Source organism: Chiroxiphia lanceolata, chromosome 10, assembly GCF_009829145.1.
Source record: "Chiroxiphia lanceolata isolate bChiLan1 chromosome 10, bChiLan1.pri, whole genome shotgun sequence".
In the NCBI taxonomy this organism is placed as follows: domain Eukaryota; kingdom Metazoa; phylum Chordata; class Aves; order Passeriformes; family Pipridae; genus Chiroxiphia; species Chiroxiphia lanceolata.
In genome coordinates, this window is record NC_045646.1 from 23104674 (window position 1) to 23123291 (window position 18618).

Here is an 18618-nt window from a genome sequence, read left to right on the forward strand (position 1 = left end):
CAGATTAAACAAACAGAAAATTCATTAGTCGCTTCATGTCTGTCTGGTTAGAATTCCTGGCAACATCTAAATGCAAATAAATGGAAGCCCATCACCTGTAACACAGTTTACATCTCAAGATGTCTGAGTACCTGAGCTTTTTGTTATTCCTGTTCTTTCCTTTAAGGAATCGGGACATGTAGAGTCCCATCCTGTTTTTATTTACATCAGTAGGAGGTATTCCTGTGAGAAACTCACCTACTTTCTGTCTCCATACAGCTGTAGATGAGCAAAATGCCCAGACCCAGGAGCAAGAGGGTTTCCTGCTTAGTCTGTCATCCTCTGAGGAGGGCAAGGAGCTGAGGAACGAGGATAAAATGTCCCTGCAGTCATCACACAGCAGCAGCTGTGGAGTGTCCAAGGGGAGGAGGAAAGGTACTGCTCTGGAGCCACCACCAGGCAGGTCTTGCCTGTGCATTCCAGTTCTGTTAGTTGTAGAAAGGGAAGGTGGTGTTACATGTATTACCTGGTGTGTTGTGTTTTTCTCTAATTTTTGCATGATTGCTCTTCAGGCCCTGCATGTTTCTGTGCTGTAGCCTGTGCATTATACACCCCACTTTTTGCTGCCTCTCTGATGGCTGGTCTGTGCTCGTAGCATATGGAGCCTAGGAGTGATGAATTTTCTTGCACCTTAGCCAGTAATCTGGGTTCTCTTGGCTTTCAGTGCTTGGACAAGGACGGTCTTGAGCATTTTTCATGTCATGTACCTGGCGACATTTCCCTGCCATCCTTTGCAGATGACAGAGAACAGCAGCCAGTTTGCTTTAATGACTGTTATTTGAGTAATTTGTTAGAGATCCCTGAGCACTGCAGATATATTTGAAACTTCCCTGAGTGTTGATTGGGAGCCATTGTCTTATGCTGCTGGCACCAGCTTTTTTTCATCTCCATTTGTAACATTTTTCACGTGGCATTTTGGTGCTTCTAGTCTGTGAGGTTTTCTGGCAGCACATATGTGTTGTCTCTGTCTCTTAATGACTGGTTCTGTCAACTCTTTGTTTTCTGGTGGCTCAAGTGTTTTGCTGTTGAGTGAGTCCTGACCCAGTCTTGCTGCTTGGACTGTGCTGGTCTGAATCACAGCATTGTTTGTCAATAGCCATGTTTGTGTTGTGTTTTACAGCCTCCAAGTCTCCTTGCGAAAGACTAATAAACAAAGGAAGTTTGTCGCTGGGCAGCTCTGCATCTCTTCCTCCCCAGACAGGAAACCGGGACAACTTGCCAATGCTGAACACAAAAATCCTCTACCCAAGTAAGTGTAACACCCACCTCTTCCCAGGCAGCCAGCTGGAGCATGGGTGACAGTAGCACAGGCTGCAGTCCCCACAAGAAAACATGAAATTGTCCTGCCAGATGCTCTTTTGTGCAGGAGAGAAATCCCCTTATGGATGACTTCAAGAGGAGGCTCGGAGTGAGCTGCAATAATTTCCAGTTTGTAGCTAAGACCTAGACACAGATTATCATTAACACTGTGAAGTGGCAGAGTTTAGGTGCCAATTGCAAGGAGATGCTGATCTCAAAGTAACCTAGAGAAGGGAGATATGAGAAAGGTTTCTGAAGAGTGGCAGCCATAGGTTGGGAGTCCCTTCATGTGACAACTGAAGTCACTGGAAGTGCACAGACCCAGCAAAATTCCCACCTCCCACATCTTGAGCAGCAGCTTCTCCCCATCACTGTGGCAGTGTCCTTCCACCTCTTCCTCCAAATTACTTGTACAAATTGCCTCTTCTAGAGGCAAGTAATTTCCTTTCTCTCTGACAAACCTACTGTTTGTGGGTCACCAGTTGATAATTTAAGAAGCAGGAGACAGTAGTTCTTGAGCAACTTGGGTAACTTTACTCTTACTACACTAACTGGAGGAGGGACACTGCGTGTCTCACCCTGGAACAAAAAGGCTACTGCAGAGAACACTCCTATTGCCCTTTTCCATGTTCCTGTACAACTGTGCTGCTGACCTTAGGCAATACACTGTCAGGCAGAGACCCAGCAGGCATTCCCAGAAATCCTTCTGCTTGTCAAAAGAGCTAAGGCTCTGGAGTGGAAGAAAGCACTAATGCTGTTTGCTTTCTCCACGAATGACAGGGCAGAATACATTAACTCTTGTTATCTTGTCTTGGAGATTGAAGTTACCTGCTTTCTGCTTATGATTAGCTGCTGCACTCTCCTCCATGGTCAATTTTCCTACAGATATCCGTGCTGGCATGTCTGGTTCTTTGCCTGGGAGCTCTGTCATCAGCCGGTTGCTGATTCACGCCGATCCCTTTAACTCTGAGCCTGAAAATCTGTGAGTATGTGCAGGAGTTTGAAGAGAGGGAGTGGGCATTTCCAAAGAGACCTCAGGAGAAGTGGATTGCTTCCAGAGCAGAGTAACAGGCTGCAGCAGCCCAGACTTACATGACTGGGTGCCAGGGAATGGCAGCTTATGGAGTTAGACACGCAGTTACACGTTGGACACAGTTGGGCTGGATGGTCTTTTCCACCCTGAGTGACTCTGGGATTCTATGTGAGATACACATCAAATGGTACCCAGAGTTACGAATGGGAGTTTTGTTCTGATTGACAGTGAATGTTACACAGAGAAGTGTGTCATGAATAATTACTTTGGAATTGGACTGGATGCAAAGATTTCTTTGGACTTCAACAACAAACGTGATGAGCACCCGGAGAAATGCAGGTGGGTTTGGCTTTGACCTTTGGATTGATGCTAGAAGTGACTGAAACCACTTCATTCTTCTGTGGTTTGGAAGCTGATTGTGTACACATGTGCTGAATAGGTGTGTTGTGTAAATAATCTCCTTCGAGGCTTGAAATCATGACAGAGGAGATAAATTACTGATTTATTACTGATTTATTATGCTATAAGGTCTTTAAGTAGTTATGTTGGTGTAAATTGAGTGCATTTGTTCTTTTTATGTCATCTCAAAGGTTTTTCTCCTGGGCTATTTAGCCACAAGAGGCTGGTTTTGGCCTTGATCCTGTCTTAATACAGACTTCGGGTTTGGCCTTTTGAATACCTGGGCAGCTGCAGGATGCTTTGTGTAGCCCAGGATTAGTACATTTGCTGTACTTGAGCTAATACAGCCAAACACTGTTGATGTCCTGATGTAGGAGATGGACAAGTTCTATGCCAGGGGAGTCTGTGTATGTTCCTGGTAGCCTGTGTTACTCAGTCATCCTCAATTCCTACCTGACACGTATTTAAAGGGAAGTAGTTCCCTAACACATATGGTGACCACTCGGAGTGCTTGACCCTTTTGGAAGCAGAGCACCTTTGTGTTTTAGGACATAGCAGGTATCATTTCAATGTGAGGGTTTTCTTCCTTCTTGGTGAAAGGGTAAATGTCTGTGCTGACTTCTTCTCTTTTGATTTGCCCCCTTAGAAGTCGTACAAAGAACATGATGTGGTACGGAGTGTTGGGGACCAAGGAGCTGCTGCACAGAACGTATAAAAACCTGGAGCAGAAAGTCTTGCTGGAGGTGAGGAATTAGCATGCTCTTCTGTTCCTAAAACTGGGATGCCTAATTGCATCTCCTTGGGGCACTGTGACTTTGGCATGGTGATTCTACTTAGTGACATTTGCCTGCCTGATACAACTAAAAGTGGCTTTTCCTGGTTCTGGAGGATAACTTGTATTTTCAGACCATAAGGGAAGTATCATCTCGCTGTAAAGTATTTGCTGTTCCCAGCTCAGTGTTCAGCATGGATTGTTATGGTACATGTGGTATCTAATGTGAACACATCATTTTAAATAGTAGGTGCAGTGGAAAGCTCTTGATTTGACTGTGCTATAATGTGCATCTGACTGGATAAAATTACTATTGTATAGGCCATATAAAACATAAACAGGTAACTTGCAGGAGGAGACCCTCATCACATGGGTGTTTCGTGAGTTTTATTCCCCTTTCTGGAGGAATAAACCACAAGGTTTTGCCAAGCCTCTCAGGTGTTCCCTGTTCCTGTTAGAGGAAAAGAAGCAACAGTATCTCTCTAAAATCCATGTCTGCCAAAAGAGGCGTGGCTCTTGAGACTTGAGTGGATACCTTCTACTCTGCTAGGTCAAAAATAAACGGGAAGAAACCTGAATTAATGTATAACTAAGCTGTGTTGGCTGTTTTCTGTTCTTAGAGCATGTGGTCTGGCAGGAGGGGCTCTCTCCTGCTGGGCTGAGAGCAGTGTTGCCTTCTTTTCTGTGCAGTGTGATGGGAGGCCAATCCCTCTGCCCAGTCTCCAGGGGATTGCTGTACTCAACATCCCCAGCTACGCAGGAGGCACCAACTTCTGGGGGGGAACCAAGGAAGATGATGTGAGTATTCTCTAAGGCAATCCAGGAAATGTTTCTACTTACTGTTGCTTTTGAAGGAAGTCAGAGCCCCTGAGAATAGTACTTGCAAGAAGAGGTCAAGGGACCTGTCTGCTTGTACTTTCTTTGGGAAGTGGGTAAGATACTGAAATTCAGTCTTCAGCAGCTTCGTACCTAGGCAGTCTGTAATGATTCAGTAGAAACATCACCAGACTATTTGGAGCTGCAGGAAGTGTTTTAGGTTGACCTTGTCACCATGGACTGGCGGAGAAGTAAAGCCCCTTGAAGGCAAAGGCAGGTAGATTTACTCAGAAACATTGTATTTATTGTATTTATTGAAGGAGTGCCTACTCTGTGAAGAATAATTATTGCCTTGTGTCCTACAGCCTGTGTGTCTGCGTTATACTTTAGCCATTGGAAGCACAGTGGAGCTATCAAGCCTCTTTTCCTCCCTGCTAGTTCACTGCAGATTGTCAGCTTCAAGCCTTGTTAATTTTATACAGATTAAAGAGCACATTTGAAAGCCGACCCCCAGATCTGCACCAGTAAGGGGTTAAAGGAAACCTCTTCAACAGAGCTGTATGTCATCTGAATTCTCTCTCCCCTGTATCTGGCAGACATTTACAGCCCCTTCCTTTGATGACAAGATTTTGGAGGTAGTGGCCGTGTTTGGCAGCATGCAGATGGCAGTGTCACGTGTGATCAACCTGCAGCACCACCGCATTGCACAGGTATCACCTGCTTCTGTGAGCTCTTCGTGCCTGCCCCCTCTCCAGCTGGTGACTTCAGAGCCAGCTTCAGTCAGTAAAGCCCTCCTCTGTGCTCTCTCTGGTCCATGGAAAGAGCACCCACCAGGGCTGGAAATGAGAATATTCAGGGGCAATTTGAGCGTGGAATTGTTTTCTAGCGTTCACTGTGGTAGGAGTTGGACCAACAACTCAAATACAGGTGCATCCAAAGACACAGCAAGTGCTCCCTGCTGCTCAAGGGCAAGGTGTGCCCTGCTGCCCAGACACAGATGCCTCAAGTAGCACCAAAGCTACAGCACCTAAGGAAGGGCTTTGCAAAGACAGAGAATGGCTCATGCTTTTGGAAAACCAACATTTTAGAGTTTTTCTGATGCAGTCACTTCTTGCAGTGTCGGACGGTGAAGATAGCAATCCTTGGAGAAGAGGGAGTTCCCGTGCAAGTGGATGGAGAGGCCTGGATCCAGCCTCCAGGTTACATTTGGATTGTTCATAAGAACAGGGCACAGACCCTCACCCGAGACAGGGTAAGAGCAGTCTTGCATACACTCTTGCAGCACACGCGTGTTTTTATGTCTCATATTTCTGGAGAATGTGGCAACAGCCACACGTGAATGTTATCTTTGTGAATGCAAGAAGCATATTTTGTTACACACCATAAAACTTTTGGGAAAGAATGTGATCAGACTTGCATTCACCACTTGGGAATTGGCATAAATAAGGTTGTTTATGCAAGCTTATTTTACTTCCTTTTCTAGGTGCCTGGTGACAGTGTTTCTTAACACACTTGCATGCTGTTTTTCCCACAGGGTGCCTGCCTCACCAACTACCACGGATTGTCTAGATTCAGATGGTTAATATCTTAATTTCTCATTACTGCTCAGTATGTGGCTTATCCCTCATTGACCATGTAAAGCAGCATCTCATGCCTTATTCAGAAGTGTTTGTCAGTCTCATAATTTTCAAATATATCTGATGAGTACTAGCAGATAAGGAAGCCTCCTTGCTCTTTTACTGCTCGTTTACTGACTGAGGGTAAGCTAAAGGAGAGGATAAAGGCTTTGCTGTGGCACAAACAGGCTTTATGATTCCTCTCAGTTCTGTGACTGTCCACGCATAAACAGTTGAGTTGAGAGCAGCTCTTAATACTTTGCACCACAGTGCCCCTTTACCCAGTTTCCAGAGCAAATCAAGGTCCTCTGCAAAAGACTCCTCTGCTGAATTACAAGAAAAGAGAGAAGAGCAAAGAGAAAAAGTGAAAGCAGCTTGATACAGGCAGGAAGTTGTAAACATGGTAGTATGAAGAGAAAGCAAAGGTGGGCATACAAAGCCGCTGTGGGTAATGATCATAGAACCGTGGAATGGTTTGGGTTGGGAGGGACCTTAAAGGTCATCTAGTGCAACCCCCCTGCAAAGAGCAGGGACACCTTCCCCTAGACCAGGCTACCTAAAGCCCCATCCAACCTGACCATGAGCGTTGCCAGAGATGAGGCAGCCACCTCTGGGCAACCTGTGCCAGCATTTCATAACCTTCATCATATGAAATTTCTTCCTTATATCCAGTCTGAAGAGAGAGAGCAAGGGGGAACACGATTCCTGCTGAAATGGTAAAGGGAGGGGAAAAAAGGAGAGGCAGCTTATATGTGGGTATGGTGGGGAAGGTGGAGCGAAACACAAGAGGTAGAGAGGACACAGCAGCCCCTTGTGAGTGTGCTGTGTGTTGGGCCACATTAAGCCGTGGCTATGGTTGTGCCATCCCATTCCTCACTGCCTGCAGACCTGATTTTGCAGGCATGGAATTGCTACTGAGGAATAGGTTCCAGTTTTGCAGAGCAACACACAACTTTGTTGTGGCCATGGGCTTATCCTTGTTTTTCCAGCTGTCCTTTTGATGATCATGGCACACCCCTTCTTTCACAGAGCAAACCTCTCCTATTCAGTTGATGAACTGGGGTCCTCTCTTCATGCATGTGACCCTGTACCTTTGGTAACATTTTTCAAATGTGATTTTGGATATATAGTTTCCTAAACTGAAGATGGAAAAAAATTCCCTTATGTGGCCTCATCTGGACCAGTGAAGAGTCATCAGCAGGACTGAGATCAGGTAGCTTGCACTGAGCTGACAGAGCTGACTGAGCCTGACAAAGTCCTGGAGGAGGGGCAGTAGGGGAAGGGATTACTTTACCACAGGGCTCCACAGTTTTCATTCTCACTGTATTCAGTTTTGATCCTTCTGCATTGGATCTGTTTTGGTTCTTCCCACACCACTAGCTGCTGCCAGGAATATCAGTAAGGGTGCAAACAGGACAGGTCCTAGCTCTGAGTTCGGTTGTTTGATCCACCAGTTCCTAGGGAAACACCATTTACTTCCAGATATGGAGGAGCCTTGAACATTTTTAATTTCAAGCTCTGAGGTGTCACAGTAATAGTGAGGTGTAGAGGTGATAGAGCTACTAAAAGAAAAGGCTGGCACCAGTAGGAAATGGATGGATTTTTACTAGTCTGGCCCTTGGAACTGGCCTACCAATTTTGACTAAAACTATGCTTAAACAAAAATTAAAGCAAAGCAAGCATGTGGCATGGAAAACTTCAGTCCACCCAGCTAGTTAGCAAAGTTCTAGGCATCTCAGCAGCTGGGTCCTGCAATGAAAAGTGTCTGGACCAGATCTACATGTTTTACAGGTGTAGGCACAATCGTTGGGTTTTTACAGGAGCTTCACAAGGTACCTGATAGTTTGCTTGTTGTGTTTTTAGGCATTTGAGAGCACCCTCAAGTCCTGGGAGGACAAACAGAAGTGTGAGTTGTCCCGACCCTCCTCTTTCTCTCTGCAACCAGAGATCATGTCTGAAGAGGAATCCACCCAGATCAACCAGTTTGGTCAAGCTGCAGGTGCTCTGATCCACAGGTGCGACTCAACCTGCTTTTGGTGATAGAGCCCTCCTTTGGGGCCTGAAGTCATACTTTCTGGAGATGTTCCTGTTCACTCTTACCCTCTACAGTGCTGGTCCATGTCACTGGAAGCAGCCTCATTCATTATGCACTGTCCCAACTGCACGAGGTTTGAAGTTGAATAAACTTTCTTAGGCCATTATGAACAAAAAATATTACTGTTGTGAGCAAACATGGATACTTTAATCTGAAAGAACCCGTTATCTTTGAATATAAATTACTTTTTATCAGAAAAGAAACAAAAGCCTCTCTGGGAGCTCAGATGACAACCTGGGTTCTTGTAACCCTGATGCCCAGCAGAGATTTTTTTGGAAGAAGTCACTGTATGCTCATCTCTTCATCCTTTAGTCAGACATTCTGCACCTTGGTCTGGGCTTCTGAGAGAAAATTCCCAGAGTCATCAGAGAAGTGTTAATTAAGTTGCCCTAAGTGCAGCTGCCTTTCACTTCACCGTGACCATACTAAAATGTCTGGGTTGTATTTCACACTGATCCCAGTTTGTTTGCAGAATTGAACATGCGCCTGGAGTTGTGCCCATGAGATCTGCCTGTGTGTGCTCACTGTGGGGGGGAGAACTGCCCTACTTTGCCAGGGGCTGTGCCCCTCCTGTGCCCCAGCCCTGCCCATGTTGCTCGGATGGGTGTTAGGAGGAGATCCCCAGTCAGAAGAGATCTCCTGCTTTGAGCATGTGCTGATGCAATCTAATTCTCTCTTTAGCATTCGGGAAATAGCCCAGTCCTATCAGGACATGGAACAGGAGCTTGCCCATGCTGTCAATGCCAGCTCCAAGTCTATGGACAAAGTCTACGCTAAATCCAAGTCTACAGAGGTACGTCACTCACTTGGCATTTCCCATTTTGTCCTCGCTCCATAGCTCTTGGTTTTCCTTTCTGATTGACCAAAAGTAGTCCCTGCTTGTGTAAGACTTCTTCCTTTTGACTGCTCAGACTTCTGCACTATCAGGCTTAACTTGTGCATGAATTGCTTCCCTGCAGGGTCTGAACTGCAGCCTCGTGGTAGAGTTGGTGAATAATGTCAAAGCCCTGCACAATGAGACAGAGCTGCTGCTGGCAGGCAAGATGGCTCTGGTAAGGAACACAAAGTAGGAGGAAAGCAGCCTCTCACTTCTTCCCCTCTCCTCCTGTTACCTTGGCATAACATTTTGCTGGTCTTGGGCTTCCTTGTCTTTGTAACTTTACAGTCAGTTTAAATGTTATCATCCAGGAATTAGGATGATTTTGCTACATGGGTATGATGAGCAGTCAAGGTAGACTGTGGAGTTTGGAGCTCAGAAGAGATGAGAATTGTTGACTTGGTAAGGTCTGGACAGAGTGCTTGCTGTGCACTTCCTTTTATAAGGAGGAACTGCTTTGTTAGCTAGGGATTTTGAGGCAAGGGCCTGACTGTGTGTTCCACCATGTGGTTTTAACTCTGCTCTGTTTCCATTTCTGCTCTAGCAATTAGATCCTCCCCAGAAGGAGCAGCTCCAGGCAGCCCTGGCAGACATGGACCTCCAGCTGAGGAAATTGGCAGACATCCCTTGGCTGTGGCAGCTTATGGAGCCCTGTGATGAGGAGGTGAGGAGAACCAGGGCTATTTTTTCCCTAGCTGTTCTCTTTTTCCCTAGTTGGCCATGACTGTATGACTGATGTGAGAAAACGTCATTAAGAAGGAAACTCAGCTCCCCAGGGCTAAAGAAAGTAATTTCCTGCTAAGATCCCTTGGCTGACATGGGATCAACTTTCTCTGCTTCCTTTCCTTTCTTGATCAGAATGAGTTTAGAATTTTTTTCCCTCTCTTACAAGGTCGTGGAGCTGAGCTTGACAGTGGTTGTTGCTCTTGGTTCATTCCAATCAGTTTATAACTGAGAGCCTGATTTTCCCTTTCTGTCCTTGCAGAACCAGATGCTGGATTATTCTAAACGCAGCCGCAGTGGCAAATTCCGCCTGGTGACCAAGTTTAAAAAGGAGAAGAACAACAAAAATAAGGAGACTCATAGTAGCATGGGACTGCCGGGTACCCAGTCTGCTCATTCACTGTGTCTCTTTGTTACACTACCTCTTCTTTGTCTGTCTCCTCACATATTCCTCCTGTTTCACCTGCATCTGCCTTTTCTTGGAGGTCCACTCAGTCGTCTTCATGTGGCAGAGTAGCTTGTTGCTCCTTTTTGAGTCATGATCCCCCAGTACCACGCAAACATTCCTGAGCAGGAACAGGAGGTACCCTCTGAAGAATTCTCTCTACTTATTTCCAGGGATATTTCAGGGGGTGTTTAGGGAAGCGAATTTGAGGATTTTGGCATTTTAAGTATCAAAATGACTGTGGGGCCCAAGTCCGCATAACTCCAGTTTCTTCACTGCTAATTCTCTGTGATATGGTAAATGTTGTTTTCTCATTGATTCACCTTCAGGCTTTAATCAAGTTTCATGTCTAGTTGGTTGGGCATCAGCATCACCACAGGTGCACCCTGACCTTTAATCCTACTGGTAACTAGATAAAAACTGGCCATGAATCAACAAGTTGCCATTCAAGATACTTTCTCTCTAAATTGGGTTAGTTGATTTTTGGTTTGTGCTCTCCTTATGAAGGCTTTCTTCTAAAATTCAGAAGTACTACCTGTTCTGTGGGCTCCTGGGTCCTGTCCTCTGCCATGGAGTTGTGGGTACAGTCTCCTTCTGTCTGACAGGCTGGTGTTCATTCGTTGCCTCCCAGAACTTGGGAACTTTATTATTCTCTTAGTTAGAGGCTGTGCAAGAAGGTGGAAGTCTAAACCTCTAAACTCCTCCTCTTTTCCTCAGACAAGGGGGAGAGAGTTTGCCATTTTGTTTACTGGGCACAAGTGATTGTACATAATAGCAAAGTAATCTGGGCTGTGATTCTTTATCATGTATTTTATGAACCTGTTGTTTTGTACACAGAAGAGTATCAGTGAATTGACTCTTCTAAAGCATGGGGGTAAACTTTAAAAAACATATCCAATCCCATCAAAACAAACATGCACTCCCTCCTGGCTGTACCACAGCAAGCCTCTACTTAAGGGAACACCTCTTACCTTTCTCTGTCCTGCCTCTTTCGTTTGAGATCGTAGGTCATGCTGCCCTCCCCTTGGTTTGAGGCTGTGGTCCTGGCTGCCCTCCTCCTCTGGCACTCAGTGCTGTGGTGTCCTCATCTCTCACTGTCTCCTGGGATTCTGGGTACTCAATGCACTCCTGCTTTTCCATCTCTGACAGTTCACCTCTGGGGAACGGAGGAGGTTGCGGCCTGGCTTGAGCATCTCAGTCTTTGTGAGTATAAGGATATCTTCATCCGCCATGACGTCCGGGGCTCTGAGCTCCTGCACCTCGAAAGGAGGGACCTCAAGGTACTTTCATGGTTGGCTCATGAGAAATAGCCAGCTGCATCTGCATGACTTCTGTGCTGAATGTGCTTGGAAGTGGTCTGCCTGCTGTTCATTCCAGTGCCCTGGCGAGACGAACAGGGTCATTGCAGTCTCGTTTTATTTTCTCACTGGTTTAGGTCACCTGGTTTTTAATAGTAGGGAGGTAGAAGAGGTAGTTGAGGGACCAGCTGTCCAGTTCTGCCGCAGTCTTCTAGAGATGTGATACAGTCCAGCGTGCAGATTGCAGGTAGTGTTCTTGAGAGTCTCTGATTTTAATGATGGAACTTTTCAACTTCTCAGCTACTGTCCCATCTTTGCAGAACATGCTGTGATTGGCAGAATTTGGTTCTTACTGTGCAGTGACTGGACAAATAGATCATCACACTTCTTTGTTACCAGAAAAAGTGATTGTGCCCTTTGATGAGGCTCATAGACAGAGAGAATCTTTTTTAATAGTGCTTAGCAATCACATTGCACAATTTTTCATCTCCTCACCAGGAGACGCTGTCTCTACGGAGAGAACTTGAAAGTGCTCTGTATGTGCAAGAGACTTAGGTCATCATTGTGGTCACTTGCATAGAGCAGGAAAACACTTATGAAGTGGTTTGTGGCATTTGTCGAATGCTCCTTGGATCTCATGTGTGATTTTGACTGTGTTCCCATTGGGAGGTTTGCTGTGACCTGTGTAGCTGATCCCCCCACATGCCATCCAGCTGCAGCCTGGGTTTTGTTGCATGGTAACCAGTTATTTGATGTGACTGGTTGGTTGTTCCTGCATGTTTTGGCTGCTAGCTTAGGTCCTTGATCTGTGTGCTCTTTCTGTTCTCTCGGTCTTTGACAGCCAAAGCAATTTGTGTTTCTGGCTAACAGTTGTTTCTCAACACTTCTCTGTGCCTGCTCTGCATTCCTTAGTAGCTTTTTGACATGTGGTTGGAGGTGCTGTATATAACCCTCAGGTTTGTTATCTTTCTGGTTGGTTTTCTCCTCTCTTTGTAACTGGCTGACTAGTTTGTAACCATTGCTTGGCCACCTGGAGTTCCCCCATGCCTTTCTCTGAAGGTAAGGTTTTCTCTTTTCTTCCAGGACCTGGGTGTGACCAAAGTGGGTCACATGAAGAGGATCCTGCACGGGATCAAGGAGCTGAGCCGGAGCACTTCTGCCAGCGAGGCTTAGCCTCTGTTTTCACAGCCTGTGTCTACCATTCCCGCTAACTGCACAGCAGTCACCTCACCGAGCAGATGTGCTCACAACTGTCTCTACTGAGCAGCCAAGTTGGAGCTGTTCAGAGCTCATATCAACCAAGCATGGTGCTACTTTTTCCTGTGGGGTACGGCTGCATCCAGTGGAGAGGCACCTGCTCTGCAGTCGGCAGAGCCTCCCGGAGGGAACGCGCTCGCTGCTTGAAGAGCCATGTCCTCTGACGTGGGAAGTTCTGGTTCCAGTGACAGTGCAAGACTCCTGAGAATTGCAACACAGCTACCTTTACTGGATAACTTCATCACAGTAGAATAATTCAGGGCAAAAGATATATTGGCCAGTCTTAGTTCAGGAGCATCTGACAGTCTCTTCAGACCCAAAACTTTCCCTCTCATCCCTGTGCCACACCTGTATTTAGCGTATATACGTGGGACAAAGCTTGTCCTTTTGTCTTACTGCTCCCTTTTTAATACACCTGTAGTTGCATGCAGTTTGCATCCAAAATTCAAAGCCAGTACAGACCTCCTCCAGTGAATATCAGTGATTCTCACTCACTTATGCCTTTGCAACAAACAATGCATGTGGTTCACCAGCTGGCCGGGCCTCCCACTGGGCCTGGCTCTCCTGTCCCAGCCAGGGGCAATGGTACATCGTCAGGTGTTCAGGCATCACAAACAATTGTTCAGAAATTCTGGTAGTAAGAAAAGACGAAATTCTGGAGAGCCAGAAGGTTGCAGGAGATCAGCTCTGACATTCCCTCTTCTGAATTCATCTTCAGGAGGCCAGATAAAAGGGAGAGGAAAGCTAATGAGATGTTTGGGTGGCACAGGAAGTGTAGCGTAATGAAGTGAGATATAGGACAATTTGCTCTATCTTGGTGGAGGGAGCAGAATGATGGGCAACAGCCTGCCCATTTAGTGCCACTTCTGTGGCCACAAACAAGAGAGCTGTTTCTTTGCTTCAGCTTGCAGTGCAGAAAACTATTTCTGTCACAAAATATGTGATTTATGTCTAATACTTGCATCTTTTCACCTGTCTTGATCTTAATGGCTTTTCCACCTTGCTTGTCTCTCTTGCTGCCTTGCTCCTTCACTCCAAGATGATACCAAAAGATTAGGATGGCTCAGTACCCCTGAGAGAGATACCATGTCTTCTCAAACATCAGAGCACTGAGAGAAGGAGGATTGTTACTGAGGACATGAGCATCTTAATGAAAACAGAAGTATGTTGATAAATTGCCTTTGGTTCCATCAACAGTGTAGCATGGAAAAATTCTTGCCTCTGACTCAGAGTTTCAAGGTGCCTGGCCCCAGCTCAGTGACTGTTAAAGCCCAAGACGAGCATGGATAGCTATATCACCATGTTTATCACTGCAAAGGAAATTCGAGAACAGCCAGTGCTGTAGAAGTTGGGAGACAGCAGAAATTTTTAACTGCTCTGTCAGTTTGTGTGTGTTTTATTTTTTTGTTATTACAGAGTGGCACCTGTCTGATTGTGGCTGCAGGCAGAATAGGCCACACACACAGTGGTAAAAAAGATCATTACCTGAGGACATCATTCTTCTTTGTAAGGATTTTTATCAAATTGATATCACCTCTCTGGTCTAACAATAAGCAGTCAAGTTAGCTTATGTAAAGACTTGACAGCTTATAAAGGTTCTGGGCTGATTTCATTCTGGGCAAACTCCATTGGATTCTCTAGTATTTCACCAAGGATTATTCCAGCTCTCCCTGTCTTGTTCTAACCAGTCAGCCTGGTGAGTGACAGGTTTTGCTCATGAGAAGGTAAAAGAAGTCTAATGTGCTTGATCCAGGTAGGAACATTTCTGGTATAAATACTGTGGGGACTGAGCAAGGAATACGTCCAGCTTTGCCCTGAGTTTGTTTTTCCTACCTATACATTGGCAATTGCTTCCATAGCTGTGTTTTTATTTCTCAGTACAGACCCCCCTCACTATAATGAATTCCTGAGGTATCAGATCGATAAGAATTGCAGACATACTGTATTTTTCCACTTGCTTGGTGATGCCCAGAGCAGTGTGTGGATGCCAGTGAGAAGCCTCCCCTAAGGAGAGCTGCAGGCTGCAGCCATCCTCCCTGCTGACAGTCCCAGGAATGGGCCTGGCTGGGACATCCGTGTGCCTTCCCAGGAGAGTGCAGCAGGGGAGTGAGGCAGGTGGGAACTCTGGAGGAGAGGTGAGATCTGTGTTTGTTCCTCTTTGTGGTGAAGGAGCTGTTCTTGCTCTGAACTTTCCTCAGGCAACCTCGTGGTTAAAGATGCATAAACAATATGCACTTGCCTTGCTTGCATAGTCCCTGAGGGATTAAATTATTGCCTCCATAGAAACAGCTTCTCTCTACTCTTCCTGCCCAGAGCAACAGAGGAATCCAAAGAGTTTTTACGTTCAGGCATGTTCCTTAATTCGTGCCATATCTGTCAATATTAGCCATCTGCTCTGAGTGATGATGCCTGCACAGACCCATCTTCATTTCTTTTGCTTTTATGATCTTTGTGTCAATGCCTTCAGATCCTTTTTGTGTGCATGCACGTTTTTCAAAGGGTTGAGAGCCAGTATATTCCTGTCTGTTGCTTATCAGAGGCAGGGAGGGAGTTCTACCTTCTTTTAAGAGCTAGAAAATGGGATCCACATTTAACCTGAGTGCCTTTGAATATTTGTTAAAGTATAGATCTAACAAAAGGGCCATAGCTCTGTGTGTCTCACTGGGAATAATGCAGATTTCTGTTGCAGAGATTTTGTGAATAGATGAAGGCAATTTGTGTTGAACATCAGTGAGAGCCATCTGCAGAGTAGGGAGCTGAGCTCCTGGGTACATTGTTCCGAGTTCCTCTTCTGGCATCTGATAATTTTTTTGTGGGAGAGAAACTCGGGAAAGACAATTATTAAAATCTGCTGCTTTGCCAAAAAAGAGACTGTCCAGCAGTCTCAGGTAAACACCAGCTTGAGAGAAGCTAGGACTGCACATATCACACAGTGTTTAGTCTCTTAAAAAACGCAACTCCCGGGAGATCCATGTGGCACCTTCTGTTCCTCATCCCTCCCCTTGGCAGTGGCTGCAATGAGCCAGGCATAGGGTTCCTTCTAGGAGGAGGTTTCAGTCTGTTCTCTCACGCTCTGGCACGGTCCTGGATATTTGATGGCAGATTCTGGGGAATGCCGTTGGGGTTAGGTGGGGTTGCATGCAGTGGGGACTCAAGGGACACTTGGCCCGTGAAGCAGCTGCCAGCGGTGCCCTGCTCTGGGCTCCCTTCCCGGGGGCTGATCCAACCTGTCTGTTTTGGCTCGGGGGGGATCTTCCTGCCCCCTACTCTGCAGCAGAGGGAGCTGTACAGAGGTGCTGCCTGGCTGGGCTGCACAGGAGCCTGGGGGCTTCCAGCTCTGCCAAGGCCTTCAGTGCCAGTCCTGGGAATGTTTCTGCACCCAAACCGAATGGAGCTTCGTTCGTTGTTTTAGTGTTATTTAAAAATGTGCATACTAGCGACCTGATTTATAAAGACTGTTTACAAGAAATATTTTGTATCTTAAGATGTGTGTACTGTAAAAAGAAAAAAAAAAAGGAAAGGATGAAAAATGATGCTTTTCTACAGCTGTTAGCAGTGACTGCATGTCCATATCATTGTCCACCGACTGTTGTTCCTCAGGGGTCTCCCCGCCATTCCTGTGATCCTGTCAAAAGCATAGGGAAGCAAGTGAATCCCTGTACAGTCTTGGGAAGAAGGTTTTGTGCCTTAAGAATGGGACCTGCTTCCCTCCTATTTATTATGTTAATTTATACAGTGACTACCATGGCAATGTCTCTTGTATTTTTTTTTTGTACATAGTTTACTGTTGATTGTTGTAAATAAGTTTTTCTTGTATATAAAGTAAACATGTTTCTGAGCTTCCAGTAAGGATTCTCTGTTACTGATTTTGTTGTGAGAGGGCTGCTGTGCCCGTCTGGTGGGAACCAGCTAATAAAAAACTGTGCTGTGATCAAGTGGCTTTATCTGACTTGCCTCAGAAGTTCAGAGCTGTTCCTTAGAGAGGAGTGAATTAGTAAATGGGAGTGTTGTAGATTAGTTTCGTAGCAGCTTTTTGTGCTGGTTTAATTGGAGTAGAAGACATCAGGTAGTTTATTTTCATTAGCTACATCTTGCAGTGAACAAAAGATGTTTTAAATGTGGTGTTTCTACTGGTGCTCATCCTGCTCATAGCTCTGCTGCCTACAAACCCCCAGCTCGAGGGGCAGACCCTGCCGGGAACACAGCAGGGTGTGTGTTGTTACCTCACGTGTTTGCAGAGCTCCCATGGGTGCTGTGCCAGGGTGAGAGGGGAGCACTCCACGTACTGCAGGCAATGTATACAGTGACTGAAATGAGTGAAGGTGCATTTACAAAAATGTGGGAGAAGGGAATTTTCTCATGGACTGTAGAAACTCAATGCCATAAAAGGACACCTGTAAACTTGATAGAATTTGGAGGTGTTTGGGTGAGCAGTCCGTAGAGCTGATTGTGATAAACTTTCTCTTCTGTCCATACAGATTGGTGTGTTCATGAGATGCTGACAGGAAACTTCAGCAGACTAATTTAAACTGGTTGTAGAGTCCCACAGTACTGTTGCAAAGTAGATGGAAAGTAAGTTATAATGGTCGTGAATATTTTCTATGTGAAAAACACCTTTGTACTTGATAGTTAAACGGAAGTGTGGAGAGAGACTTTATGTGACAGGAACATGAGAAATCATACTAATGTTACATACTCTTGCAAGATGAAAATGGTAAAATTGATCATTACGATGTTACCTAGAGCAGGAATGAGGAGAAAAGAAAAATCATATCAGACCTGAGTGTAAGGCTCTTCTTTAGGTGGCACTGCAGAAAACATGCAAAGAAAGCAACAGCAGAGGCAGAAGATACTCTTACTTCTCTGATACAGGTAATTTGTTTTGGACTTTTTTTATAAGTATGTGGCAGAAGCCAATAGCAAAAAACACATTGCCCCACTCAGTGTCTCATTGCTGAGATGTCAGACCTGCTCAGGGCTGCCATTGTTTTGGTTTGATTTAACTACCACATGGATCTCAGGAGGTGGGAGTGGATGGGAAGAGAGGTGTGCTGTGAAGATCTTGAAGTGCCAATGAGTTTTAAAAACACAAAGTATTCTTATTCTTCTGCTGTTTCCCTTGTCCTAGGTGGTGTTGGGTAGGGAGGGTTTATGTATTTGGGTTTTTTAATAGAGTGTAAAGTGTCTTGAGAAGGAGGTCTGCTCCAGCCAAATGGGCAGCTCTGCAAACTAACAGGTTCAGAAGCAGCCCTGCCACTTCTCACCTGTAAAGCAGCTGCAGAGTCATAAGGTAAATTTCTTGTTTGGCAGCTCTGTGGTTGGGATGAATAACTGTGCACCTCCCAGCTGGGCCTGGAGGAGCTCGAGATGTTTAATTCTGAGAAGGTTCTGAGACTGTGTGAAGTTACATTTCATGCTATAACAGCTAAAAGATTTATGGCAGTTCTTGAGCAACTTCTGTTTGAAGAGTTCCAGTGACCAAGTGACCTTCATGGTAAAATACAAGGTCATTTGTGGCCTATGGCTTTTCCTCCTGGGAGCAGGGAAGGGGTGGCCTAAGCCTTCTGGTCCTTCTCCAGGAGCAGGTTGGTTTGCACTCATGGGCTGCACTGTTTCATTTCCGGTGGTTCATGGGGAGAGATGATGGCTCACAGAACACTGGGTTTCTGCAGGTCTTGCAAGAAATCAGGACCCAGGATGAGAGGGAGACCTTGGTAGAGCTGTTTGTAACAACTGTGAATCACAACTCTCCACAGTGTTAATTTAAATTATATGGAGCCTCTGTCTTGCCATCCACTTGTGAAGTTTCCTCTTTCTCCTCTTTACCCTTTTCTAGCCCTCCTTAGAAAAATCCCTTTTTTTTAATGAAGGTGAACTAGAAAGCAGAGAGCCCAGCACTGTAATTGTTTAGATTGAAATGATTCCCTGGCATGCAAAACTGGGCAGATC

At 45.6% G+C, this 18618-nt stretch overlaps 1 protein-coding gene across 7 annotated transcripts in view; it reads left to right on the forward strand.

The window, feature by feature from the left end:
* The window catches only part of DGKD (diacylglycerol kinase delta), a 60386-nt gene extending 42399 nt beyond the window's left edge, over positions 1 to 17987 (forward strand). For 2 of the 7 annotated variants that reach the window (XM_032697326.1, XM_032697330.1), the window contains 15 exons: positions 259 to 414; positions 1160 to 1288; positions 2224 to 2320; positions 2600 to 2710; positions 3417 to 3513; positions 4233 to 4340; positions 4955 to 5068; positions 5476 to 5610; positions 7838 to 7989; positions 8751 to 8862; positions 9029 to 9121; positions 9491 to 9610; positions 9932 to 10049; positions 11264 to 11394; positions 12496 to 16604. In XM_032697326.1, coding sequence (XP_032553217.1) covers positions 259 to 414; positions 1160 to 1288; positions 2224 to 2320; positions 2600 to 2710; positions 3417 to 3513; positions 4233 to 4340; positions 4955 to 5068; positions 5476 to 5610; positions 7838 to 7989; positions 8751 to 8862; positions 9029 to 9121; positions 9491 to 9610; positions 9932 to 10049; positions 11264 to 11394; positions 12496 to 12585 — 1763 coding nt within the window. In that variant the 3' untranslated portion in view covers positions 12586 to 16604. Of the gene's footprint in view, positions 1 to 258; positions 415 to 1159; positions 1289 to 2223; positions 2321 to 2599; positions 2711 to 3416; positions 3514 to 4232; positions 4341 to 4954; positions 5069 to 5475; positions 5611 to 7837; positions 7990 to 8750; positions 8863 to 9028; positions 9122 to 9257; positions 9447 to 9490; positions 9611 to 9931; positions 10050 to 11263; positions 11395 to 12495; positions 16605 to 17147 lie in introns of those variants that run through there. The other 5 variants (XR_004358737.1, XR_004358738.1, XM_032697327.1 and 2 more) reach the window with 5 other exon arrangements.
* The last annotated feature ends 631 nt before the right edge of the window (positions 17988 to 18618 follow it).